Raw genomic sequence first — 26,275 nt, forward strand, 5'->3', positions numbered from 1 at the left:
AGTGATTAAGCAAACACCTAATAGAGACCCAAAGTTATGCCGTGTTGAGATATTTGGTGATGCTGGGAGGCCAGTTAGGGCGTCATCAATGATTTTCAGGATTTGGTGGTTTTTATGAAGGTTGAGGGCCATTGGTTGCTTCTGTATGTGGGTATGAGGGTGATGCGGATGGACAAGGCAAATGATCCTAAGCAGGCTTTGATTAGGCTGGAGTGGAGGGTGGTGGCAGCTTTGGTTGCTATTACTGCAGGTTGGCCAGTCCTTCTGGGCCCAGTATTTTGTGTCTCTCAGGCCCCAGGGAGGGCTCAGGCTCACACAAACACGTGCTGTGGGACAGCTCTGACCTGTGCAGCTCTCACATCACTGGGCTTTGCTGCAGCAATTACTGCTCTGCTCCCCTGGGAGACCTGGGGCAGCAGGACAGGAGCCAGCAGCAGCTCCTCCCTTGTAAATGACATTTAAATAGAGGTGGAAAGGACAGACTGGGGCTGCCTGGACCCCTGCACATGCCAGCAAGCCCCAAGCTCTGAGCTGGCTCTGCTGTTTTATTGAGATGCTGCTCAGGGCAGTCCTGGGCAGAGAAATGAGCTGGATTTTGGTGGGTCCCCTCCAGCTCCCCATATTCTGTGTTTCCATTCTCCTCTAGGATTTCCAAGTGGATTTTGGAGCATTCCAAGGTGGTATCAGCCTGCAGAGAGAGGGGTCACTCCCAAGGACCCCCGAGGGGAGGTGACCCATGGCTGATCATGGGCTGTACCCCCATACAGACCCCCCCGTCCCCAGCACCCCCATTGTCCTGCCCAGTGCATGCAGTGCTGACCACAGCCTCAGCCTGGGCTGCTCCAGGGCCTCACAGAAACTCCCACCCCAGAGGATTTCAGCTCTCCACCTGCAGAAAAGTCTTTAAAATGCACAAAAGCATCAGGATTTAGCAAGTGCCCTGTGAACAGGACACTGTGAGCACGGCCCATGTGGTTCAGCAGGGACCTGGATGCTCCAGACTTGGTTCTGGGCCAGGCAGGAGGGTGCTGGGCTCAGCAAGGCACACCTGACGCTCCCGGTTTCATCACAGAGCTCAGTTCCACTGTGAGCTGTGCCCCACAACCTTCTCTGGGGCTGGTGCAGAGCACAGAATCCTCTCAAGTTATTTTAAAATTGAAAATAAATTTAAGGGATGCGCAGTGCACACTCCAGGAGTGACTCCAGGGGAGCCCAGACACCTCTGAGGCTCACCCCCTCCTGCCCACATCACTCTCCTTCTCCCCATGGCACCACTGGGGTGCTCCAGGGGGCTTCCCTCGTGCCCCCACCCTCCTGGCCATTGCCTGAAAAGCCTGTGTGCCTTCCAGCGTGACTGGAGCGCTGCATCCCAGCACAGAGGGTCACCCCGGCACCCAGGAGAGCAGCAGGTCCTTCCTGCACGCCTCCCCTCCAGCTGATCTCCCGCTCCTCCTGCTCTCTGCGCTCCTGGAGGGGATTTACAGCCCCCCTGCCTCCCGTGGGATCCCCAGACCCTCAGGGACCCATCCCAGAGACCCTCGGACACCCATCCCAGAGACCCTCGGGCACCCATCCCAGAGACCCTCAGGGACCCATCCCAGAGACCCTCAGGGACCCATCCCAGAGACCCTCGGACACCCATCCCAGAGACCCTCAGGGACCCATCCCAGAGACCCTCGGACACCCATCCCAGAGACCCTCGGACACCCATCCCAGCCTCTCTGTGCTCATTGTCCATCCCTTCCTATGGCACAGCTGCTGCTCGGGGGGGGCTGGAGGTGCCCTAAAGGTGCCCAGAGCAGCTGGGGCTGCCCCGTCCTGGCAGTGCCCAAGGCCAGGCTGGACATTGGGGCTTGGAGCCACCTGGGATGGTGGAAATGTCCCTGCCCATGGCAGGGGTGGGGTGAGGTGCTCTGAGGTCACTCCTGGCCCAAACCATCCCACGAGTGTGTGATTGCTGGTGCTGCTCTCAGCCAAAGCTCCCCTTTCCTGCAGATGCTGCCGCCAGCTCTGGTTTGGGACAGGAGCAGCTCAGTGTCCCCAAATCCCCTCCGGGGTCCTGCTGCAGGGCTGGCCAGGCTGGGGCTGTGGGGCTGGGGCACGGGAGGTGGCAGGGACACCGGGACATGACAGGGACACCGGGAGGTGACAGGGACACCCTGGTCTCGGGGCTGAGCCCTGGCTGCTGTTTACTTGTTGTGGTCCCTGCGTGCGCCGTGTGTGCATGCGTGTGGAGATTGTCTCCAACGTGACTCTGCATTATCGGGGCTGTAATGAGTCCTTGTTAAAGTGGATTTGATGGAATAATTATATTCCAAAAAAACCTGCGGGAGAGCGCTCTCCCCTCTTAAAGGGCAGGATCATCAAACGTTCTCGCCACATTATTTGCAGTCACACCTTCTGCTGCATCTGCTCCTTTTAAAATCTCTAACTCCAATCTGATCTGAATATATAAATCTGAATTATCACAGCAAAAGGAGATGTGCTCACACCTTTTTTTATCTGTTGCCATGGCGATTAGATAAAATTCACGCCAAGTCTCTGGGGAAGGATGAAATGATTTCAGACAGAATCTCACCCCACTTGGTGAGAATAACGCCTGGAGCTACTTCCCTCTGTAACAGGTCTGGGCACATGTCGCAGCCAGAGAGGGTGGCAAGGGTGGGGGAGAAGCCAGGGCACCTTCGGAGGTCTGCAGGCCGGCTGGGGACAGGTCCTGGCAGGGGAATGGTCCTGGCAGGGGAAAGGTCCTGGCAGGGGAAAGGTTCTGAGAGGGGAAAGGTTCTGAGAGGGGAAAGGTTCTGAAAGGGGAAAGGTCCTGGCAGGGGAAAGGTTCTGAGAGGGGAAAGGTTGTGACATGGTGAAGGTTCTGGCAGGGGAAAGGCTGTGAAAGGGGAAAGGTCCTGACAGGGGAAAGGTCCTGAGAGGGGAAAGGTCCTGAGAGGGGAAAGGTTCTGAGAGGGGAAAGGTTCTGAAAGAGGAAAGGTCCTGGCAGGGGAAAGGTTCTGAGAGGGGAAAGGTTCTGAGAGGGGAAAGGTTCTGACAGGGGAAAGGTCCTGACAGGGGAAAGGTTCTGAGAGGGGAAAAGTTCTGACACGGGAAAGGTTCTGATAGAGGAAAGGTCCTGAAAGGGGAAATGTTCTGACAGGGGGAAAGGTTCTGACAGGGGAAAGGTCCTGAGAGAGGAAAGGTCCTGAAAGGGGAAAGGTTCTGGCAGGGAAAAGGTTCTGACAGGAGAAAGGTTCTGTCAAGGGAGTGTTTATTCTGTCCCGGCTTCTCCCCAGGAACAGGAGCCTGGTGTGCTCCAGAATGAGCCCATTGACACAAGGACAATGCTGGATTATCCCCATGGCTCATCCCTCCGTGTCCCTGGGCACGCAGCACCCGCCCAGGGGGGATGCTGTGCCCAGAAACCCCAGAAATAAACCCCAGAAACCCCAGAAATCCCAGAAATAAATCCCAGAAATCTCAGAAATTCCAGAAATTTCAGAAATAAATCCCAGAAACCCCAGAAATCCCAGAAACCCCAGAAATCCCAGAAATAATCCCAGAACCCCCAGAAATGCAGCGTCCTGCCTCATCCTGGACTCTCACCAGCCCTGGGATGGATTGCAGTGACATTTCTGTGCAGTTCCACCTCTGTAATCTCAGAGAAAAGCAGCACAGCACTGGCCAGGTGCAGCAGAGCACAGAGAACATTGTGGGGGGATTGACCCCATGGAACCGTGAGGAGCTGCTGCCCCTTCATTGCCCAACCACCAAGGGGCTGCTCAGGGGAGTTCCAGGGCCCCAGAAAGCGTCCCCAGCCAGCCCTGGGGGCATCTGAGCCTGGGACAGACAGGGCAGGCACAGCTCACAGCAGCAGCACCACAAACAGATTCCACTCAGGCAGAGATATTTTGGAAACTCCTGAAAGGCTCAGCCCACAGCACACACAAAAACACGTCTAAAACTTCACAGAACTCAAAATTTTTTTTTTTAATTTTTTTTTTTTTTTTTTTTTTTTTTAGCTCCTTCCTTCTGGCAAGCTTCACGTTTTGCTTTCCAGAGAAAAGGCTTTGTGGATAACCAGTGACTAAGTACATCCTCATCTGTACAGCCCTCAGAGGATTTGTGTTAGGCTGGTGACAAAGGCAGCTGCACCCTCAGAAACGCTGCTACCTTGACAAGTGCTCTATTTAGATTTTCCCCCTATCGAGTACACAGCACTGAAACAGCAAATAACAGCTCAGCTCGGGGTTTGCCAGGCTGGTAAAGCTCACTGCTCCAAACCCCACTGCCCTCACCAGCCACAGAGATGTGTGCCCCACTGGCACAGCCTGCAGAGGTGGCATTTGTGCCCAGCAAGGCAAATCTGGGCACAGGGACACCCCTAAACAAGGCAAAGCTGGGCACAGTGACATCCCTGAGCCAGCTGGGGATGGTTTGGCTGTGAGTCCATGGGCACGTGTGTGCACAGGGGCTGTAAAAGCCAAGCAGTGCCCAAATGAGCACCTTGAACAGCTGAGGAAGGGCTGAGATTGCCCAAACCCCCCTTTGTGGTGCCACCAGCAGCTCCCTGCATGGTTTTTGCAAACTGCAGCCAAGCAGTGCCCAAAGGAGCACCTTGAACTGCAGAGGATGGGCTGAGATTGCCCAAACCCCCCTTTGTGGTGTCACCAGCAGCTCCCTGCATTCTGTTTGCAAACTGCAGCTGGTCAGGCACCCACACACACCTGGGCTCCACACTGCCACCGCTGCCACAGGAAATCACAGCAAAACCACAAAAGAAGAGCTGTTTACAGCGCAGAGTCCTGAGGCAGCTTGCAGCAGGATTTTCTCACTCCCACCCCACGGCAGAGGGGTGAGGGGGGTGTGAAACTCCCTGCTCAGCTGCTGGGCTCCATCCAGCCCCTCCAGCTCACACCAGGAGCAGCAGATCTGAGGTGTGACTGCGCCCCTGCCACCAGGGCTGCCCTCCCAGGCACAGCAGCAGAGCCCTGTGGCTGTGGCAAGGCTGGAGCACGAGGCAAGATTGATTCTGATGTGAGCACCGGCGAGGCAAATGGGTTTTTGAGCAGCCTGTAATTTCCCCGCAACCCTTGGCTTCTCTAAACACACAGCAGCAGAGTCAGGTGGGCACTAAACAAAAGTGAGCCGCGCTAATGATGATTTACGTGCGGGATAACCTGCCATAAAGAGTTTATCTTTGATTTCAGGGTCTGTTACGGCGTTGCCAAGTTAACCAAACAGCAAAACTCATCACACACCCTAGGGAGGAGCATAGCTCTGCAGCTGGGATCTCACCAGCAGGGCACCACCAACGCTCTGCACCCACCAAAAGAGCAATGAGGTCTGGCTGAAAAAATGTCAGAGTTTGGGAGCCCCGTGATCCCAATTAAGGGGAAAAAATAAAAGATTATTCAGATATTGAATTAAAGAACAATTTGTGTTATAAGAGAAATTAAAGTCCATCTTGTTCTTCCCCCTGCCATGGGCAGGGACACTTTCCACTGTCCCAGGCTGCTCCAAGCTGGCCCTGGACCCTGCCAGGGATGCAGGGGCAGCCACAGCTGCTCTGGGCACCCTGTGCCACAGAAGAATTTATTCCAAGAACCCAAGAAAGATCACAGAAGGATTCCCCCAGCCACGTGTGCAGGCAGAGATTGAGTTCACAGGAGCAGCCCTGGGGAAACACTCGTGCCCCTGTTTCTCAGCTGCAGGTGTCTTGGTTTGGTTGGGGAAAAGACATTTCCTACTACAATAATCACTTAAAAAGAGCTTTGTGCCACCAAGAAGCGTGGATGGAGATTTTCCCTGCTCTGCACATCAGCACCGTTCCTCCCATGCTGGGAGGACGTCCAGCCTCCCACAGGGAGCACCAGAGCAAAGTTTTGGGGAAAGCAGCAGGTCTGGCCTGTTCCAGAGGCAGCTGTGAGCACACTCAGAGCTCGGGTGCAGTGGTGCTGCCCTTGCACACCCAGAGTCTCACCCAGAACCCATCTCTGAGAGCAGCAGGGCTCAGCAGCACATCCCAGCCCTCCTCACCTCCACCCCGTCCCCTCCCCTCATCCTCCTTGCTCGGAATCAGGGCAGACGCAGAGGTTCAGCAGAGGTCAGGGAAAAACATATTTTTGGTAACAGCAAAGCCACTTTTAGCTCTAACACACCAGCAACAACAAAAAAAAAGCTTCAGGCAGATACTATATTTGTAATCCAACGGCAAAACATGTTTGCTTGTGTTGACTCTGCACTGTAACACAATTTATATGTTCTGTCTTTAGGGTAATTATTGCTTTAGAATGTTAAAATCGTTCCACCCTAATTAAATCATCATATTAAAAAATCCACTGCCACAGCAAACTGGGGAGCAAGCCTGGTTGGGATCATGCGAGTGCAGGGATGCTCAGTTGGCAAATCCACCACTGAGGGTGCTGGCCACGTAGGCTCCATCCTCCAGAATACCATAGCAAAGCATCCCAAACCACGGAGCAAAGGATCCCAAACCACAGAGCAAAGGATCCCAAACCACGGAGCAAAGGATCCCAAACCACGGAGCAAAGGATCCCAAACCACAGAGCAAAGGATCCCAAACCACGGAGCAAAGGATCCCAAACCACAGAGCAAAGGATCCCAAATCCCAGAGCAAAGGATCCCAAACCACGGAGCAAAGGATCCCAAACCGTCCAGCAAAGGATCCCAAATCATGGAGCAAAGGATCCCAAATCCCAGAGCAAAGGATCCCAAATCCCAGAGCAAAGGATCCCAAACCACGGAGCAAAGGATCCCAAACCATCCAGCAAAGGATCCCAAACCACGGAGCAAAGGATCCCAAATCCCAGAGCAAAGGATCCCAAATCCCAGAGCAAAGGATCCCAAACCACGGAGCAAAGGATCCCAAACCATCCAGCAAAGGATCCCAAATCATGGAGCAAAGGATCCCAAACCACGGAGCAAAGGATCCCAAACCATCCAGCAAAGGATCCCAAATCCCAGAGCAAAGGATCCCAAACCACAGAGCAAAGGATCTCAAATCACGGAGCAAACATCAGCCCAGGCTGTCCTGCTGATGGACCTGGAGTGCCATCCACAAAAGGCAGTGCCCACAGCAGGCAGAGCATCACCTGGAGTGCCCAAAACACACCAAGAGCACCCCAAGGGATGAGCACACAGAAATCCACCTTGTATTCCCACAGAGCATCACCAGCAGTGCTCAAAACGCACCAGGGCATGGGCACCACCAACTCTTCCTCATTGCCACCCAGCACACAAAAATCCACCTCGTGTTCCCACATCCACAACAGGCTGGCAAGGGCAGGGTGCCCCTCTGTGCCCTGGGTGCCTGCCCGTGTACCACCAGCCCAGACACCTGCAGGCACTGGGCTGAGCTGGGTCAGCACCTTGGCTGCACTCAGGGGGCACAGCCACCAGCAGAGCCCCCAGGAGAACAGGTCACCCCCCTCCAGGTGAAGCACTTTGCTCCTTCAGCTCCTCCTGCAGCCCCAGCCCCGCTCCTGATGGCAGAACTGAGATGTGGAGCAGCACTGAGACTTTCTGACCTGTGAGCAAATATCAAGCGCAGAGCACTCACTTTGGGCCAAATCCTTTAATTCCCTGTGGCTGCCCCAGGGGAAGCAGGTATTGATTGCTTCAGCAGCAGCTCACACGCGCTGCGTGTGCATCGACAGCGGCTCCCTGGAGGAGCCACGAGGTCACCCCGGGGCACGGGGACACGGAGCTGGCCTCAGCCTGCCACAGCCAGGCAGGGACAGCTGCCAAAAAATCACAGGGAGACACCCAGGGAAAACCAGCTGGGCCTGCAGAGTCCCTTAGGTGGGGGATGCTGTCCCTTCCCCACGCAGGGAAGGCAGCTCAGGGTGGGACACGGCAGGGGACACAAGGTAGGGACATGGCACAGGCTGGCCAAGCAGGTTCCATCACAGGCAACAGGGAGGTGATGGCGTTTTGACCGAGCTCCTTTCCCCATGGTTGAATCAGTGAAAATTGACAAGAAAAGGTGGAATTTTGGCTGAAGCATCATCGTGACAGGACAAACAGCACTCAGACACAGGCAGCACGGGCAGGTGCTGTTATCCAGGTGCCAGTGCCAGGTACCCAACACACCCTGCAGAGACCAGGACAGGGCACGAGTGCTGCCAAAACCACACTGAGCATCCCTCACCCCAGGGACACAAAGCCAGAGCACCCGCAGAGCCCGGGCACCTCACTGTGCTCACACCAGCAGCACTTCCCAGCCTGGAGCTGCCAAATCACCCCTGAAAGCCTTTGCTGGGCAGCAGAGGCACAGACAACGAGGCAAAAACCAGGCCCTCCAAAAACCAGTCCCTCCAAAAACCAGACCCTCCAAAAACCAGTCCCTCCAAAAACCAGTCCCTCCAAAAACCAGACCCTCCAAAAACCAGTCCCTCCAAAAACCAGTTCCTCCAAAAACCAGACCCTCCAAAAACCAGTCCCTCCAAAAACCAGGCCCTCCAAAAATCAGACCCTCCAGAACAGCAAACGTCCCCATGGCAGAGCAGGTCGGATTCCCAGAGAACAGGCACTCCTCTCTTACCTGGGACGATAGAAACGGTGTCTTTCTCCCAGGACACAACGCTAACGTATTCCTGCACTGAGGAGGGGATGAGGCACTTGAAAACAGCCACGTTTCCACGCATCGACCTTTGGTCCTCCACCCGAACGGTGTACGGCTCCCTGAAAACTGTGGGGGAGAGCAGATGGTTGGTAGCGTGACAGTGCTGCAGGAAAACACACTTCCTTTTGCTAGAATCCCACGTTTCCCAAACAAACCAACCCACCCAGCCACACGCTGCCTCCTTCCCCAGCACCTTCCCGGGGATGGAAGGAGGGGATTCTCCTCTGCTGGCCGTGGGACAGAGGCACACCTGGCCAGGTCCTGCTGCTGGCACCTGCCACTGTCCCCAGCGTCACCTGAGCGTGCCAGACTCAGCGTGGCATTTTGTGGTTGTGATGTGCATTTCACCCCTGGATGCTGAAAATGCATCCTGGGAGGGACGGCCCATGGCACAGAGCCTGGGACCCCCTAAAGGGACACTGCAGGGACATTTGAGGCAAGCAATGACAATTTTCCATGTTCCCAGCATGTGTCCTCTTTCTCAGGGAGGTGCACATCCCTTTGACAGCTCCCTGGACCAGCAGAAGTGCTCCAGGAGCCCCCGTGGCTGAGAGGGACCCTCCTCACCCTCTCCAGCAAGACAAAGAGATGCCACCAACCCCAGCAACACAGCCACCACAAACCCCCGAAATTTAGGCACAAAATGCAGTTGAGGGCAGCTCTCTTTTTACAGTGACAAACATTGTGCCCTGTAGGACATGGAGACGATTGGCACAATGACAAACACACATTCACTTTGTCATCTGACAGCTGGCCAGAGCAGGAGCAGCTCAGCAAGGCCCTCAGCAGCCCCAGCAGGAAGGAAAGCCCTCCTCCCCAGCAGGAAGGTGTTTTCTCTGGGTGGGATGTCCCTGTGGACATTGCATCCCACACCTCACAGAGCAGCGAGGGGGTGGCAGCATCCCCACCCTGGGTTCTGGGCTTTCAGGGTCCCTGCTCAGGGATGTGCCGCGGAAAGGGGCTGCAGAGCCAAAGCAGATTAACCAGCAAAAGCTTCCTTAATCACCTGGAGCTGAGGTTTATTCACAGGCTTTAAAGGCCAGCAGGGAGCACAGGAACGTTCTGAATGCTCCCTGCCACCACGAGCACCCAGGTGGGGACAGCCCCACCGCATCCCTGAGCTGTGCCAGCCCCAGGCTTCTCCTGCCTGCAGGAATAACCCCCAGGAGATCAACACACAGCCACGACCAGCTCACCTAAACCTCTCCCCTGCATGGAGAAATTTGCTTCATGTGCTCGCCAACAGCTTGCCCAAGACTTCCAGAGATTTTTTTTTTCCCCTCATATTTTCAGTTCAGTTTCAGAAATATTTCCCTATTTTCAGTTTCCAGTGCGTTTTATTTTATTGCTTGCTTTCTCCAGCTGTAATTGGCTCCCTGCGCTGCGCTGCCATTAGGAAGCACTGGAGAGTGACTGGGATGTGGGATGGCCAGGAGGCAGCAGCAGCAGCTGGGGAATGTTCCACAGCCATTTCCCCTGCCAGAAAAGGCAGAGCAGCTCAGGGAGCTGGAGCCATCCTGGTGGCCCCACTGGACACCACATCTGCTAACGAGGGGGAGGCTGAGCTCCCAGCCCAGCAGCAGGGCTCATTCAGCCCTGATGGAGAGGGGGTGAGAGCCAGGATTCCCTCTCTGTGATCCCAGCCAGGATTCCCTCTCTGTGATCCCAGCCAGGATCCCCTCTGTGATCCCAGCCAAGATTCCCTCTCTGTGATCCCAGGGCAACTCTCTGTGATCCCAGCAGAGCCAGCCCTGCCGTGCCCACACGAGGAGAGCAGCAGCTCCACATTTACTACACCCCATCTGCTCCTCCACCACGCTGTGGTTTATAGGTAACCCGAGAGTGCTGGTAAATAATTCACTCTGCAGAAGGGGGTTAATACCAATTTACTCCACAGTACAAGGTATTAAAATAAAAAACCCTGTAGTCACTTCTGTCACGTTCCCTTGGCTAGCCCCACTTTTAATAGGTTACATAATGAAGCCATTCCTGGGCTATTAGCCCTCCTCAGCCCTGGTCAATAATTTACTATAATGGCTTTTGGAATCAGCTCTTTGCCGTATTCCTCCTTTTTTTTTATTTATTTAATTTTTTTTGTTCTTAATAAGGCCTGGCAAGCTGAGGCTGAGTGGGAACCAGGCTGTGGGACACTGAGGGGGCCCCCAGCACGGAGAGATGTGGCCCAGCCCCTCCCACGGCTGGAAAAAGCCTCAGTAAATGGTTGGACAATCCCGGTTCAGAGGGAGAGGAACTCTCCTGCCACCAGGCTGCAGCCACACCGCGTTCCCCAGACACTCACTGGGCACCTCCAATCCACCTCCTCGTGTTCCACATCCACAGACAGGCTGGCAAGGGCACGGTGCCCGTCTGTGCCCTGCCAAAGGGTGCCTGCCTGGGTACCACCAGCCCAGACACCCCTGGACACTGGGCTGAGCTGGGTCAGCACCTTGGCTGCACTCAGGGGGCACAGCCCATCAGCAGAGCCACCAGGAGAACAGGTGATCCCCTGCAGGTGAAGCACTTTGCTCCTTCAGCTGCTCCTGCGGCCCCAGGCCCGTTCCCCACTGTGCATCCCACCTGAGCTGCACATCCAACCCTGCGCATCCCACCTGAGATGCACATCCCAGCCCGTGCTCTGCCCTTCTCCCTGCTCCATCCTTTTGCAGGAACCAAGGCAGCAGCCCTGGCTGTGCCCCTGATGGAGCAGAGCAGGGAGGAGCCACCCCTTTGTGCCCAGCCCGGCGCCCACAGGCAGCTCCCACCTGCTTTAACACGGATGTTTGGGCTCCTGATTTTGCCAGCCGAGTTCTCCGCGGTGCAGAAGTAGTCGTTGTCGTGGATGAAGCTGTTGAAGGCTGATGGCGAGAAGGGGTAGAGCTGCAAAGTCCCATTGGCATGGACGTGCCGGATGTGGGGCACATCGTAGATGTCGTCACCTGTGGCCAGGTACCAGCGGAGGACGGCGCTGGGTGACCCTGCTGCCGGGCAGGGGATCACCACCCCCACTGTGCTGGAGAAGGTCACCTGCTGCAGGGAGTCGTTCACAAAGTAGAGGCTGGTTCCGACATCTTCAGCGCGTGCTGCGGGCAGAGCAGAGGCCACAAGGGCGCGGGTTACTGCGGGCATGGCCAGTGCTGGTGGCACAGAGACCCCTCTGGCACAGAGAACCCTCCCCAGCACACAGACCCCCTCCCCTGGCATAGAGACCCCCTGGCACAAAGAACTCCCCAACACAGAGACTCCCATGGCACAGAGAGCCCCCGGCACAGAGACCTCCTGGCACAGAGACCCCTCTGGCATGGAGAAGCCCCTGGTACAGAGAACCCCTGGCACAAAGAACCCTTCCCAGCACAGTGACCCCTTCCCCTGGCATAGAGACCCCCCTGGCACAGAGACCCCTCCCCAGCACAGAGACCCCCTTAGCACAGAGACCCCCCTGGCGCAAAGATCCTCCAGCACAGAGACCCCTCCCCAGCCCAGACACCCCCCAGCACAGCCTCTGAGCACAGAGACCCCTCCCCAGCACAGACACCCCCAGCCCAGCCCCTGAGCCCTGCGTGCGGAGCAGGGCAGCGCAGAGCATCCGTGCACGGCTGGAAGCACACAGGACCTTCACAGGCCAGCGCTCCTGCTGCCAGCACGGATCAGGGATCACAGGCACCTCGGCAGGACAGCCAGGGGCTGTGCAGGCAGGGTGGGCACCCCAGGCAGCCCCCGAGGCTTCCCCGGGGGTGCCCAGCTGGCTCTGAGCACCCAGGGCCCCCGGGACAGCACGCCAAGCACAGCCACCAACACTGCTCCTGCTGCCAGCCCTGATATTGCTGTGACCCCCCCAGCCCAGCAATGCCATCACACCCAGGGCACACCACTGCCAGGCAGGGCAGAGACCTCCCCTGCCACCCCACCACTGCCCCTAAACCAGAGAGGGCTGGAAAATGGGGATCGGAGCTGCATCCCTCTCCCAGAGCCACAGGCAGGGAAGCCCAGAGCCACCCTGCTCAGACTGAGCTTCTCCTGGGCACCCCTGCAGCACCCAAACGAGCACTGAGGTGGGTTCAGGGGCACAGTCCAGGCAGAGCTCGTGGCCACCTGCATGCCCAGCAGCAGCTCACACTGCTGGAGAACAGCACTTCCCTCCTTGGGAGTAGGGAAAGGACCTCTGCCCCCAACTCCTGCCACTCTCCGGGACCACGAGCTCCCCCTCACAGCCCAAGGCAGCGAAATTGGCTATAAATAAGGAAGAGGAGGCCCCCAGTCACCGAGATCCGCTTTCCTTTTTTAGCTGCACTCTTTCCAAGTGGGCGGAAGGACAGGGATCTGGGAAGGGCCCTCGGCGGGTGTATTAATAGCGCGGCTGAGCGGTGCCGCAGAGCCAATAAGCAGATCAGCCCCGGTTCAGAACGAGCCACGGGGGACCCTCCCTGACCTCGATTCCTTAACTTGGGGAGGAGGGGAGCAGCACAGGGGAGAAGGAGAAGCCTCATCCGCACACCCGGGCTCCGCTTGCCTGAGGAGGGGCTGGCTGAGTGGCCACGCTGAAGGGCTGGCTGAGCGTCCGTGCTCGCTCCATCCCCGTGCCAGGCTTCTCCTGCCAGGTGCCCGTCCTGCCTGGGAGCTGTGCCACCAGCCCAACCCACAGCAGCCTCAGCAGCTCAGGATGGGGCACCCCGAGACGCCCCAGCCCCTCTCCATCCTTCTCCCAGCTGCACGTACAACCTCGCGCCTCTTTCAGCATCCCGCTCTAGCTCTCCGTGCGCACTGCACAGCATCATCCCCATAAACAACCAGGGCTCCTCCTGTGCCCGCTCAGAGCCCTCTGTGCCACAGAAGGGATGAGCTGGTAGCGAGTTCCAGCTGTGCCACCGCACAACAACCAATTTGGAGGTCACAGAATCGTCTCCTTGTGTCCCCACGCGCGGGTTCCCCGTGTCCACACGCGGGTGCAAGGAGACAAAGCCGTTTGTTTTTCCCTCGCTGGCTGGCGAGCACCAAAGACGGACGGACAGAGGAGCAGAGCTCCAGCCGAGCCTTTGCAGAGCCACGGGGCCACCGCTGGGCCCTGCAGATGTCATTTTGTGACATCTCCAGGCTGGTTTGTCGTCATGAATCAGCATTTCCCTTCGCGCCAGCAGCGCGGTGCTTCTCCCAAATACATGAAAGGGAAAGAGGAGCACATTTGCAGGCAGAGGAAGGGAAACAAAGGCTGCACGAGCAGCACTGAGCTATTTGTGGCTGAGCCTGAGCTGAGCAGAAGATGGCTGGAGCCAGGGCACAGCAGAAGCCACCTTCAGCCTGGCTTTGGACCAAGGACAGCCAGCTGTGCCCTGTGCTCCATCCAGGATCTCCCCAAATCCCATATTACAGCTGGGGAAGGCTCCTGGAGCACCCAGAAGATGATTCCTGCCAGGAAAACATCTTCATCCTCAGCAGCACCAAGAGGGTTCAGAGCTGGAGGGGTGAGGGGCTGGGGCGAGGAGTGGAAAAATACCTCATAAACAGAGAAATTCAGATTACCCATAAAGCTTTTTCGGGTCAAAGGGGGAAAGGGATTTTTAATAGAAAATGGAGGTTATGGGATTGGCAATAGTTATGTGACAGACGTATAGAGTTAAATCCTCATAATCTCCTTTACCATTTAGCATTGAGCACCATCCTAATTCCATGTTTCATAAAACTGTCTCCAAATCACTGGGAGAGATTAAAAATTTAGAAATAGCACAGCAATATTTTTAAACCAGAAATCACTGCTCACATCTGGTCAGATGTGCTGACCCTAACCTACATATCGAGGGCATTAATTCACATGAACCTGAAGGGAGGAGGCTGGGAGAGCTGAGCTGGAACAGATTCTGCTGGGAAGGCAGCCTGGAGCCCAGCCTGGCTCCAGCTGGGAGCTGCACCGAGCCCAGCACAGGGCTGGACACTCTGAAAGGCAGGTGCTTTAAGTTATCAGAGCTCAATCTTCCTAAATTGTGGTAAATTACAACCCAGAGCTATTGAAATATTAATATCTCCATTCGAGCTGGGAGAAGCAAGTCATTTTGCTATCATCCCTTCAGAATATTTACCAGTTTTGATGGCTGGACTTCCCGAGCTCCAGCACCTTCAGTGACACAGCAAAGCTCTGCAAGCACCTGCTTGCTCCAGAGAGGGGACGAAAACTGTCCCCAGGATGTGTCACCATCTCTGCAGGTGTGTGTCCTGCCCGAAAAGGTGCAGGTTAGGGTTAGGATGAGGTTTTGTGTCCTGCACAAAACCTCCCAGAAGAGCCCGTCCTTGTCTAAGAAGCAGATTTAGGAGCAACCTCAGACAAGGACGGGCTCTGTGCCAGCCAGGGCTCTTCCTCCCAAGATAAGAGGCTTTTCCTGCTCTCTGTGCATACCCATCACCTGTGCTGGCAGCACCCAGCCAGCCTGAGCCCACCCAAAGCCCCTCAGAGCTGAGCTCGGTGCTTTAGCTGGGTGCAAACCTGACAGAGCCAGGGAAATGCTGGAGAATTGATGGTTTTGGGGGCTTTGTGCTGAGCACGGTGCTGTAGCTGGGTGCAAACCTGACAGAGCCAGGGAAATGCAGGAGAATTGATGGTTTTGGGGGGTTTGGGCTGAACACAGTGCTGTAGCTGGGTGCAAACCTGACAGAGCCAGGGAAATGCTGGAGAATTGATGGTTTTGGGGGGTTTGTGCCATCCCCTGGGCAGGCACTGGGCTGGAGCTCTCATTACCCCATTGGCTGCAGTTTTCTGATCCTGATGGTGATCCCAGCCCTGCTCCGAGCCTGGTGAGGACCTGCTGGGGCTCCCCCCAGATAAACCCCACCCCTGGGGCTCCAAAGGGGCTGGCAGGGACCAAAGGGACCAAGCCGGGCTGCAGGGATGCTGAGGAGAGCAGCAGGCTAATGGCCACCTCGCAGCTCATTCATTATCCTCATTAGGGGTGGTTGACACCTGCCCTGCTCAAGGAGAGGGCGAACCCAAGCCTGGCACGGACCGCGCTGGGAATTGCGGGTGGGTGGCGGGTCCTGGTGGTCCCTCCGTGCTGAGGAGAGGGCAGAGATCCCATCACACCCTGCCTGAGGGTCCTGACGGTCCCTCCGTGCTGAGGAGAGGGCAGAGATTCCATCACACCCTCCCTGCACACGGGGAATGCTGGAGGAGCCTCCCCAAACGAGGTCCCTCCAAGCCCTCATCCCCAGGACACCTTCACACCCCTTGTGCCAACCAAGGGAGTGACCTTGGGGTTGATGGAGCGGGAAGTGGCACTGCCAAGCTCCTGGAAGGATGAGGAGGGGAAGCACTGAGGCTGGTCCCTTCTAAAGAGAGCTCAGAGGTGCCTGGGAGAGCAGCACATCCTCCCTGGATGTCACCTCCTCACTGTGTTCCAGCCTAGAGGGTTAAATCTGTGACTCCTGCACTCAGGGAGGTCTCAGGGGGCTGGAAATGGTGTCAGGAAATGCCAAGCAGGGCCTGGGGTGTTCAGTGGTGCCCAGCACACATCAGGTACCTGCCACACCATCTTCCATGCCCTGGCACTGCAATTTTGCTCCACAGGGTCCCACCGTGGTGGCACAGCCCCTCTGGCTCGAGCACCACGGTCCTTCCCGAGGTGACAAAGCAGAGAGGGAGCAAAGGAGAGCCTGCCTCTGGTCCTCTGTGGGTAAGGGCACGGCTCAAACGTGCTCCAAGCGCCTGCTCCTTAATGCATCTGCATGGAAATTAGGGCCTGAACCACCTCCAGCGATTACGCCAGCACCCAGGCTGAGGCTGTAACCCTTGCCTGGGTAAAAAAGCTCTCCCGGCCGGATTCCTGCTCCCAGAACCTCCCCTGGCTGCTCCTGAGGGGCACCAGGCACACCACACTGTCCACACAGGGGCTGACCCAGAGCTGGACATCCTCCAGCCCTGACCCACCTCCCGAGTCCCCAGCCTGGGTGTGAGGAATGAGCCAAGGGGACACAGGTGAGGAATGAGCCCTCCCATTCCAGGGCCACCTCCATGCCTTGGCCATGCTGACACAACGCCTGAGGTGCCAAGGGGACATCTGGTGACATTGCCCAGCCAGAGGGACAGCCCCGTGTCCCCAGGGAGGTCAAAGAACCTGGCATAAGGGCAAGGGGCCACAGCAGAGGCCACACACACCTGGCCTTGGCTCCCTCCACCATGGCCAGGCCGTGCTCCCACGGTCACAACCCACTCGGTGGCTTTGCAAGGTGGAGAGCAGCATTGCCACCAGGCAGCCAACAGAGAACACATCTGGGCAAGCCCTGCCAGCTCCTCACCTCCTCCCCGTGCCCTCCAAGCCGTGCTGGGTCCCCTGTCAGGGTCAGGAGCCGCTGCTGCAGCCCTTCCCAGACGCAGCTGGGAGCAGCAGGAGCTGGAAATGGAATTCCTGAGCGTTGGGTAGGGCTCTGCTGGCGGATGATGGCGGCAGCCTGCGCCTGCTGGGGGATATTTCTGCGGGATGCACGAGCAGGGAGAGGGTGACTCCCAAACCGTGGTTATGTAAAGACCAAGAGCTGGCTATGGCCGAGATTCCAGCGGCAAGGAACGCCCTGCACCCCGCGCTGCCCCTGCACATCCTCCCCGAACGGCAGCGTGGCAGCGGCTGCGGTGACCCAGCGCCTTCCTCCTTGGTGCCACCATGCAAGTGGCACTGTGTGGCTGCTGCCTGCTCGGCTCTGGGGTGCCTCCGTGCCACCCGAGGTGCGGCTCTGCCTCGCCTGCTGCCATGTCAGGATTCCACAAAGCCACAAAGACTCCCAGCTCCATGCTCGCCCTCGGCTCGCCAGCTGCTCCAGACAAGGACGGAGCGCTGCCCATCCATCCCCTGGCACACAGGGCACACGGGCACAGATCCTGGCACCCCAACACTGAGATCCTGGAGCCACGGCTGCCCCGAGGCGTGCCCCAAGCTCCCAGGCAGCCCCCAGCCCCACAAGGGCTGTTCCACAGCGCACTGCTGGCACTCGCCCCTCGCACAAGGCACAGCCTCCTCCTGCGGAGGACGAACACCCAGGAGCGCCAGGGTGCCTTTACCCGCTGCCCATGCCAGGGCAGGAGCTGCCCAAAGCCCACGCCAGGTGACGGCTCTGGGCGAGCTGCCACGGCGGCTCCTGGTGCTGGGAAATTTTGGCAGGATAAACAAGCGCCGGGCACGGCGAGGAGCTGAGCACTGCAGGCTTCTCCTCCGTGCATTTAATGAGGTTTCCATGTTTCATTTCAGAGACAAACGAGCGCTGTGCCACGCTGGGGGGCCGAGATGGGAGAGATTAGAAGCCGCGAGCTGCACCGTTCGCTGCGCCCAGCGCGGGAACATCATGTAAATATAATGCCAATATAAATCAGGCAGCAGAGCCATCCAGCAACATCACGCAGGGAGACGCTTCCCTGGCTCCCAGCCTCGCAGTTGTGGCCAGTCCGTTCCCCATCACACCGCTCGCCTCCCCTCTGCCTGCCAGAGCATCTCGCTGCTCAACTCTCCGCTCGCCAAGCACCCATTTCTGTTTATTCCATAAACAGGGGCAGAAATAAGCAGCTACAGCCCATCAAGGGATTTCTAAACTTCAGGGGTCCCTCGGATCAAATGTTTATCTGCTTTCGGTTTCTACTTGAGCTCTTGTTCTACAGCAGGAGCACGTTAAAAGGATGCGCTTCGATGCCCAGAAATATTAAGTATCTGAAAGGTTTATCATGCATTAAGCAATTCATTTTTTTTTATCCTATTATTCTAATGAAACTTCCATTGTATTGCTGTCCTCTCTCTGGAACCGCTTCACGTTAACACTTTGCATCACCAGGACTGCTCAATGCTGAAGATTTCTCCTTTTTTTAATTTATTTTTTTTTTAAGAAATAAAATGTAAAATGAGGCCACGAGGAGTTGTGCTAATGGAGGCTTTTAATTTGCTCCTCTGCGAAGAGATAGCTCTGTGGGAAGAGATCCCTTTTCCAAGAAGCTGGGGCTGAAAAGATGCAAAAAGCAATAAACCAGTACAGCTCTTTATTATTTTGACGACTGGGGGTCGAAAGGAATCATGGCATCCTCGACGGTTATTTGTTTCCAGGTTTGTTTTTTTTCCTTTTAGCACGGTAAAAAATGCAAATGTAAGCAAAGCAGACGCTGGCACGTTCAGCTCAGCAGATCTGAAGCACAATAGCGATTTTGGGGAAAGCTCCCAAAAGCAGCTTCACCCCAGCTCGAATGAAGCAGCTATTCCATAATTAATAATTGATGGAATAATTGATCATCACCGCACAACTGGAGAGGGTGCCCTATTAAAGCTCAGTAAATATTTTTCATTGGATTAACATTCAGCTAACGGGGTAATGGGCAGCGAGAGAGGTCTCATGCAAGGAGGCAGCTCCGTCCCCTTTCTTTCACTTTCCTCATTTCCTAAAATTTCCCCCTCGCTGTTCTCAAATGTCAGAGACCATAATTAGGGCAAATGTCATTTTACATCCTCCAAGCAGACAATTTTCCAAGAGGTGGGCGCTTCCAGCACCCGCATCCGCAGGTCGGGTCGTGGGCAAAGAGGTAATTTATTACAGAAACATAATTAAAAATTCCCGCAGATCCGGAAATTCCTTTATGTAACACGGATCGATTGTTTGTAACAAACGCAGTGGGATTTAAGTGCCCGTGCTCCACGCAGCTCCTGCCTCTCTTTAATTGCATCTAGAGCAGAGACTCACTTAGAGTATCACCTCGCTGGATGTGGGCAGCATCCACTTAATGCCCAACTTTAAATTAATCCATAATCTTCCAGCGTGTGTCTCCTTGACACGCTTATTCCACGGTTCTCCCCATCCCCCCCCCCCCCCACATTTATGATTTATCTATAATCTGATTGATGTCAAACCGCTGGGTTACACTTCACACAGCCTTCCTAGGGGGAAGGATGCGAATTTTAAGGCACGGCTGGGTTTCTCCTGCCCACGGGATCAGACTGAGGAGCGCTCGGGAGACGCGGAGCGCTCGGTGCCGCCGAGGCCCCGCCGGGGGATGCTGCGCCCGTCGGTGCGGGGTCCCGGCCGCGGCTGCCACCGCCGCCTTGGGGGCTGCGCCGCGGAGCCGCTCCGGGATGCGCCGGCACCGACCGGCCCTGCTCCGCGTCCCGAGCCCCGCCGGTACCGATCGGCATCACTCCGCTCCCCGAGCCTCGCACAGCGCCGGCACCGACCGGCTCCGTTCCGCGCTCCGAGCCCCGCCGGTACCGACCGGCCCCGCTCCGCGCTCCGAGCCCCGCCGGTACCGATCGGCATCACTCCGCTCCCCGAGCCCCGCACAGCGCCGGCACCGACCGGCTCCGTTCCGCACTCCGAGCCCCGCACAGCGCCGGCACCGACCGGCCCCGCTCCGAGCCCGGCGCTCCTAGCCCCGCTCCGCGCTCCGAGCCCCGGGCAGCTCCGGTACCGACCGGCCCCGCTCCGCGCTCCGAGCCCCGCTCCCCGCCGCGCCGTCCGGGCCGAGCGCTCCCGGAGAGCGCACCGACAATCCCGGGCACTCAGGAGGGCGCAGCGGGAGCGCGGCACCGAGAGCCGCGGAACCCCGGGGAGGGCGCGCCGAGAGCTCAGGAAGGCGCACCGAGAGCCCCGGGACCTCGCACCGAGGGCCCGGGGACCCCGGGGAGGGCGTATGGAGATCCCAACAGGGCTCACCGAGACCCTCGGGACCCCGGGGAGGGCTCACCGAGAGCCCAGGAAGGCGCAACGAGAGCCCCGGGACGCCGGGGAGGGCGCACCGAGAGATGCGGGACCGAGAATCGGAGCACCGAGAGCCCCGGGAAGGGAGCAGCCGGTGCCACCCGCCCGGTGCCGCTGCCGGGGACCCCCGCCGCCCCCGCCGCGGTCCGCACGTACCTTTCGGCAAAGAGTACAGCAGGAGAAAAGTTACCAGCCACATGCCATACAGAGCAGCTCTGGCCCCGGGCTGCGGCGCAATTGCGGAGGTGCGGTGCCCCGGCGTGCCGCGCTCCTGCCGCCGCTGCCAGCCCGGCTGAGGTGCCCAGCGCCGCTCCCGCTCCGCCCCGCTCCGCTCCCGCCCGTGGGCCGGGCTCCCGCCCGCGCCCGCCCCCCCCGCGCCGCGCAGGGCTGGGGGCGGCCGCGGCCCCCGCCGGCCGAGCCCCTTCCTCCTCCTCCTCCTCCTCCTCGGCGTGCGCCAGGGCTGGCAGAGCCCCCGAGCTGCGCTCGCCCCCGTCCCTGGGCCGCCAGCCCCGGTTGGCGCTGCCCCATCTCCACAAAGCGGCACAGGTGAGCCCTGTGCAATTCAGCCCTGCCCCAGGTGAGCCCTGTGCCCTGCAGCCCTGCCCCAGGTGAGCCCTGTGCAATGCAGCCCTGCCCCAGGTGAGCCCTGTGCCCTGTGCCCCGTGCCCTGCAGCCCTGCCCCAGGTGAGCCCTGTGCCCTGTGCCCCATGCCCTGCAGCCCTGCCCCAGGTGAGCCCTGTGCAATGCAGCCCTGCCCCAGGTGAGACCTGTGCCCTGTGCCCTGCGCCCTGCCCCAGGTGTGCCCTGCAGCCCTGCCCCAGGTGAGCCCCGCCCTGGCCTGGGCTGCAGGTGAGCAGCACGCCTGGGACACTCGGGACACTCCTCCTGCTCCCCAGGCCTCCTGTATGCTCATCCAGCACCCAGAGGACAAAAACAATGCAGCGGTTTGGGTCAGAAGGGACCTTGCAGACTGCAGGGACACCTTTCAGGTTGCTCCAAGCCCTGTCCAGCGTGGCTTTGGACATTTGTGAGGGTGGGTGAGCAGGGCTGCTGCATCCCCTGCTGCTCCCAGGAGAGGGGACACAAGCGAGACAGGGCCAGCAGATTCATTACACATTCATCCCTCCAGCCAGCAAATAACAAACAAATACCAGCTAATGCTTTACTTTGGGGTGTATTTATCCAAGGCTTAGCTCAAGCCGGAGCTTGTACTCCCCAAGACTTAGTCACACCAAAGCCAATTTGTCTGGACCGTTAGAGCATTCAGAGTGTCTTTTCTTGAAGTGATTATAGCAGGTTTTCTTTGCTTTCCAAAACAGCCTTTACAAGCCCAATTTGTTGGAAAATAAACAGAAAGAAAGATTAAAGCATTCAGATTTCAAACAAAACAACCAGCAGGAAAAACATTACGTTGGGATTTTTAAAAAAGCGCTGTTTAGATTTAATTGAAAACGCAACTATCGTCACGGAAATTGGGAAAACAACAGCTCCGTGGCCATTTCCAGCCCTCATGGACTCACTGCAAGCATTCACACCTAGAATCCCCTGAAGAGCTCACCGAGGGGGTACCCATGGGTGGGAGTTCCCATTTCAGAGGGATGTGGCCAAAGGACACGGAGGAGCTGCCAGGACGCGGGGTCCTCCATGCCCACCCCGTGTCCCCTGTCCCCTCCCTGCTGTCACCTTAGTGATGAGCACAGTGGGGCCGCTGCCACCTGATCAGTGCCAGCAGCAGAAACAGGGGCAAACACCGTGCCCGTGCTGCCACACCACAGCCGTCCCTCCTCCTCCTCCTCCTCCTCCCCAAGGATGCGCTTCCCCTTCCTCCATGGTGCTGTCGAGCTCGGCAGCGCCGTCACCACCCCCTCCCCAGCCCGTTCCCAGGCCACCTCAGCGGCTCGTGGGTGTCACAGCCCTCCCACGCGGGCACGTGCCAGCCCCACGCTGGCACCCCTGGGCAGCGAGGCAGCAGCTGATGCACACGCGGTGCCCACACGCCCGCCAGGAGCCGAGGTGCGTTCGCATCGCCACCTACGTGGCCGTGCAGATGTTCGCTGGTGCTTGGCAGGGAAATTGGTATGCAGGCCCATACCCAGGCAAGCGGCGGAGCCCGGGCTCTGGGGAGCCCCAGGCACATGCCAGGCATCTGCCCCCTTCCCTCCCCGGCAGCTGCTGCAGGATGGCAGCACAGCCCGGCGTGCTCACAGCGAGCTGCCAGCCTGGAACCTGCCACAGCACTTTGCAAACCAGCACCCAGCGCCTCGGCCTCAGGTGGGATTGGTACCCTCCTACGCTCCGGAGTGAATGAATGGGGCTGTGTGGGCTGGCAGGGCACCCGCTGGCACCACACATCTCTGTGTGAGCCATGTGAGCAGGGGGAGTAAACGCTGCTCATTTTTAGCTCCCGTGGCTGCTCAGCAGCTCTCGTGAGCTTCCTCACCATGCCCAGCTCAGAGGACCAACCCACCACCATGACCTGGCCCACCATGGGCTCCTTCCTCCAGGACAGGAGCTGGGAGCAGCACCAGAGTGCAAACCTGAGGCTGGCAGGGCGAGCGCTCAGCCTGGCTCACACTGGGGCAGCCCTGGTGAGTCCTTGGGCTTCCTGTGCCGTTCACTCCAGCTCTGTTTGCTCCTCCACGGATGGCTCAGCCCAGGCCCTGAGCAGGGCTCAGCCCAGGCCCTGTGCCAGCTCACTGAGCCAGGCACACGTGCAGGGCTGGCAGCACTGGGCAGGCAGCCAGAGCTCCGGAGCAGGAGCTCCTGCCAGTCCACACCTGGGGCTCAGCTCTGGCCCAGCCACCCTTTGGGGACAGCAGCCTGCCCACAGCCCCGTGTTTGGCGTGCACAGGAAACGTTTGTGTGTTACCTTTGCCCGCAAAGCTGGTGTCCTGCTAGCAGGCAGAGCCGCAACGTGTGCTTCGTGTGGTGTGATGAGGAAAGGCAGGAAATCTCCAGGGTAATTATTTGGGCAGCGCAGGCGGCTCGCAGGCAGCCAGGCCAGCAGTGGCTGGCGAGGAGAAGCCCATCCCAGGCTCCCTGTACCACTGCCCTGCTCCCAGGCAGCCTGCAGAGCCAGCAGCCAGCCCAGCTGCACGGTTCAAAGGTGAAGCTCCCACTGAGGAATTCATTCCCTGGCCCAAACTCTGCATGAGACACAGGAGAAATGATGGTAATGCGTGCCCACGCACAGCTCTGAGCCCAGCAGGCCCTGGGAGGAGGGACCCTTCCTTCAGCACGGCAGGAATTGCACAGGATGGGTCCTGCTGCCTCTCCTGAGGTCACGGGGCATCCTGCAGCCCTTTGGAAACATCTCCCCTTCAATCTCCCGCTTGGCAGGCATTTCTTGTGCCTCTGGGCAGAGTTACACTCAGCTCCAGGCTGCCCCATAGCTCTGGGGATTTCAGCAGCGTCCCTGTGAGCCAGTGAGGTATTTCCCCCTAAAGGCAATTCTTCCACTAATACTCGGAAAACCCACTCTCCGTGCGGGCACACAGAGGGGAACGGCCAAGAGGAAGGTGGGCACAGCCCCCGGGGCCAGCCCCCCGCATCCCGCATCCCTCGGGCCGGGCACACCTCACCCACATCCTCCCGATCTGAGCACACCCCACCTCCGGCATCCCACATCCCCCCGGCCCCAGCCCCGCGCCCTCGGCCGCCCTCGCAGACAAATCCCCGCAGGAAGCGCTCATTAAAACAACAGGGCTCCTTATCTGTCTGGAGCCGATTGGCACAAAGCGCTTCCCACGCGTCCCGACTTACCCTCGCAGCCCCTCTCCGGGCAGGGCCAGCCCGCTGTGACCCCTCACCGGACACCACGGCCCGCAGGGACAAAGAACTGCGTCCTGCACAGACCCTGTGCCAGCCCAGCCCCACCAGGAACAGGTGGGCAGGTGTGGGGTAATTGCAGGATGAGGTTCAGCTGATTATTGGGTGCACCTGTGTGGAGGAGCGCTGGGCATGCCTGGGTAGGATTTCTTCCGGCCAAACCTGTTCTGGAACACCGTGCCTCTCCTTCCCAACCCCAAGGCTGGCCCAGTGTGGATGCTGAGGGGGGAAGGACCCCACTGGGCTGTGGTTGCACCCCCAGTGCCTCAGTTTCCCCGGTGGCAGAGGGGACAGGTGGATGCCACATGGAGTGGAGGGAGGACAAATGCCCTGAAGGCGTCCAGGGCTGTGCCTCAGTAAAACCCCTGGACAAACCGGTGCCAGCAGGTCAGTGTACCCAAAAACGACATCCTGCTTGAGCCCTTTGTGTGCGCACTGCAGAACAGCTGAGTTTCCATAAGGGAACCCTGGCACTCGAGGCTGTGAGCACACAGCGACACCAAAACGGGGAGCAGTTCAAAACTCCAGCCCAAACCATCCTGCGGCTCTGTTCTCCCGCGTTCCCCGTGCCCGGATCCTCGCCGGGCAGCCGGGATGCTCCCAAGGCTTCCCGAGGAGCAGCTCTTTCCCGGACAGAAGCTGGGGTTTGGTTCCCTCTAGCGTCGCTGCGCTCCGCGGCTGAGCGGGACCGGGGCAGGGGGAACGGGGCCGGGGCTTCGAGGGGAGCGGGGAGCAGAGCGGGGTCCGGGTCCTCACCAGCTCCAGGGGCTTTGCACGGTTCTACCAAGCTCCAGGGGCTAAACAGCCTGCCCAGGACAGCCGTGGAGGGATTTAAAGCAGGGATTTAGGAGACAGATGTGTACAGATGTGACCTCTGGGGACCACTAAACCTCTGCTTTAGTGCTGGCAGCGCTAGTTAATGGACTTGGATGGTCTCAGAGGGGTTTTCCAACCTCTGTGATTGCAAGGCACGGTCCTGAGGCACGGGCTGGGTTCGTGGGGACCCTCCTGTGCTTCCAGGCACGTCCTGCTGCGCATCCCACTGCAAATCCCACCGGGAGGAGCCAGCCTGCCCGTCCTGGGCTGCCTTGAGGAGATACTCCCAATCACCTCCTCCTTGGGGCAGTGTGACAGGGAAATGGGGGCTGGAATGGCATTCCCTGGGGCTGGAGTACCATTTCCTGGGAGTGGAATGGCATTTCCTGGGCCAGTATTGCCATTTCCAGGGGCTGAAATGCCATTCTCTGGGGCTATAATGCCATTTCCTGGGCCTGTAATGCCATTTCCAGGTGATGAAATGCCATTCTCTGGGGCTATAATGCCATTTCCTGGGGCTGGAGTGCCATTTCCTGGGCCTGTAATGCCATTTTCTGGGGCTATAATGCCCTTTCCTGGGTCAGTATTGCCATTTCCTGGGGCTGGAGGGTAATTCCAGCTCTGCTGCCCTTGCAGAGGTGCTGCTGCTGGATGCGCTGCCTTTTCGGGAGCAGAGCAGAGCAGAGCAGAGCGAGCCCAAGGCACGTGTCTGGCTGCCCGCCAGCCCAGCCCATCTCTCCTCTCTCCAGCGCTCCTCTCTGGCTCCCTGAGTCACCATTTGCCGCTCTCCTCTTTAAACTAACGAGGAGACATTTTGCATTTGTGTTTCCTCACGGGCGAAACGCGTCCCTGGCACCGCGGGCAGGGCTGGCAGCTCCTCCCTGGCTGCTCCGTGCTGCCTCATCCCCTCTCTCCCAGTCAGGGATGAGCACAGGCCACAGCCAGCCAGAGCCCCTCTGCCTCCCACCTGTCCATCCAGAGCCTGGTGGAGCAAACAGGGAATAAATAACCAGCTCCAAAGGGGAAGCTGTTTGCCTCTGGAAGCCTTCCCAGAGGAAAAGGGCACTCCAGTTGCCCACTGTATTATTTACCCAATCCCCTTTGCGCCGCAGAAAAAGATTTGCTCTGAGCAGATTAATGGCTCAAGGGGCTGTGAGAGAAATCCCCCGGGATTGCCTGGTTCAGGGGAGAAGGCCAACACCTCCTCAGCGAGGAGCACAGGGAAAGAGCCGGGGGCTGGCCTTGCCCGTGGGTTTGGGTGCTGCCCCTGTCCCCCATCAGTGTCCCCAGAATATTTCC

General features: G+C 58.3%; 1 protein-coding gene across 3 annotated transcripts in view; it reads right to left on the reverse strand.

The window, feature by feature from the left end:
• Positions 1 to 20,613, reverse strand: part of DSCAML1 (DS cell adhesion molecule like 1) — a 99,104-nt gene extending 78,491 nt beyond the window's left edge. For all 3 annotated transcript variants that reach the window (XM_054291537.1, XM_054291538.1, XM_054291540.1), the window contains exons 1-3: positions 20,489 to 20,613; positions 11,398 to 11,715; positions 8,555 to 8,701 (exon numbers count right to left, since the gene is read on the reverse strand). In XM_054291537.1, the coding sequence (XP_054147512.1) occupies positions 8,555 to 8,701; positions 11,398 to 11,715; positions 20,489 to 20,531 (508 nt within the window). In that variant the 5' untranslated portion in view covers positions 20,532 to 20,613. The remainder of the gene's footprint in view (positions 1 to 8,554; positions 8,702 to 11,397; positions 11,716 to 20,488) is intronic.
• Positions 20,614 to 26,275: the final 5,662 nt, after the last annotated feature.

Source organism: Melozone crissalis, unplaced genomic scaffold, assembly GCF_028551555.1.
Source record: "Melozone crissalis strain CALT ecotype California unplaced genomic scaffold, PUWL_Pcris_2 ptg000092l_1, whole genome shotgun sequence".
NCBI classification, from domain to species: domain Eukaryota; kingdom Metazoa; phylum Chordata; class Aves; order Passeriformes; family Passerellidae; genus Melozone; species Melozone crissalis.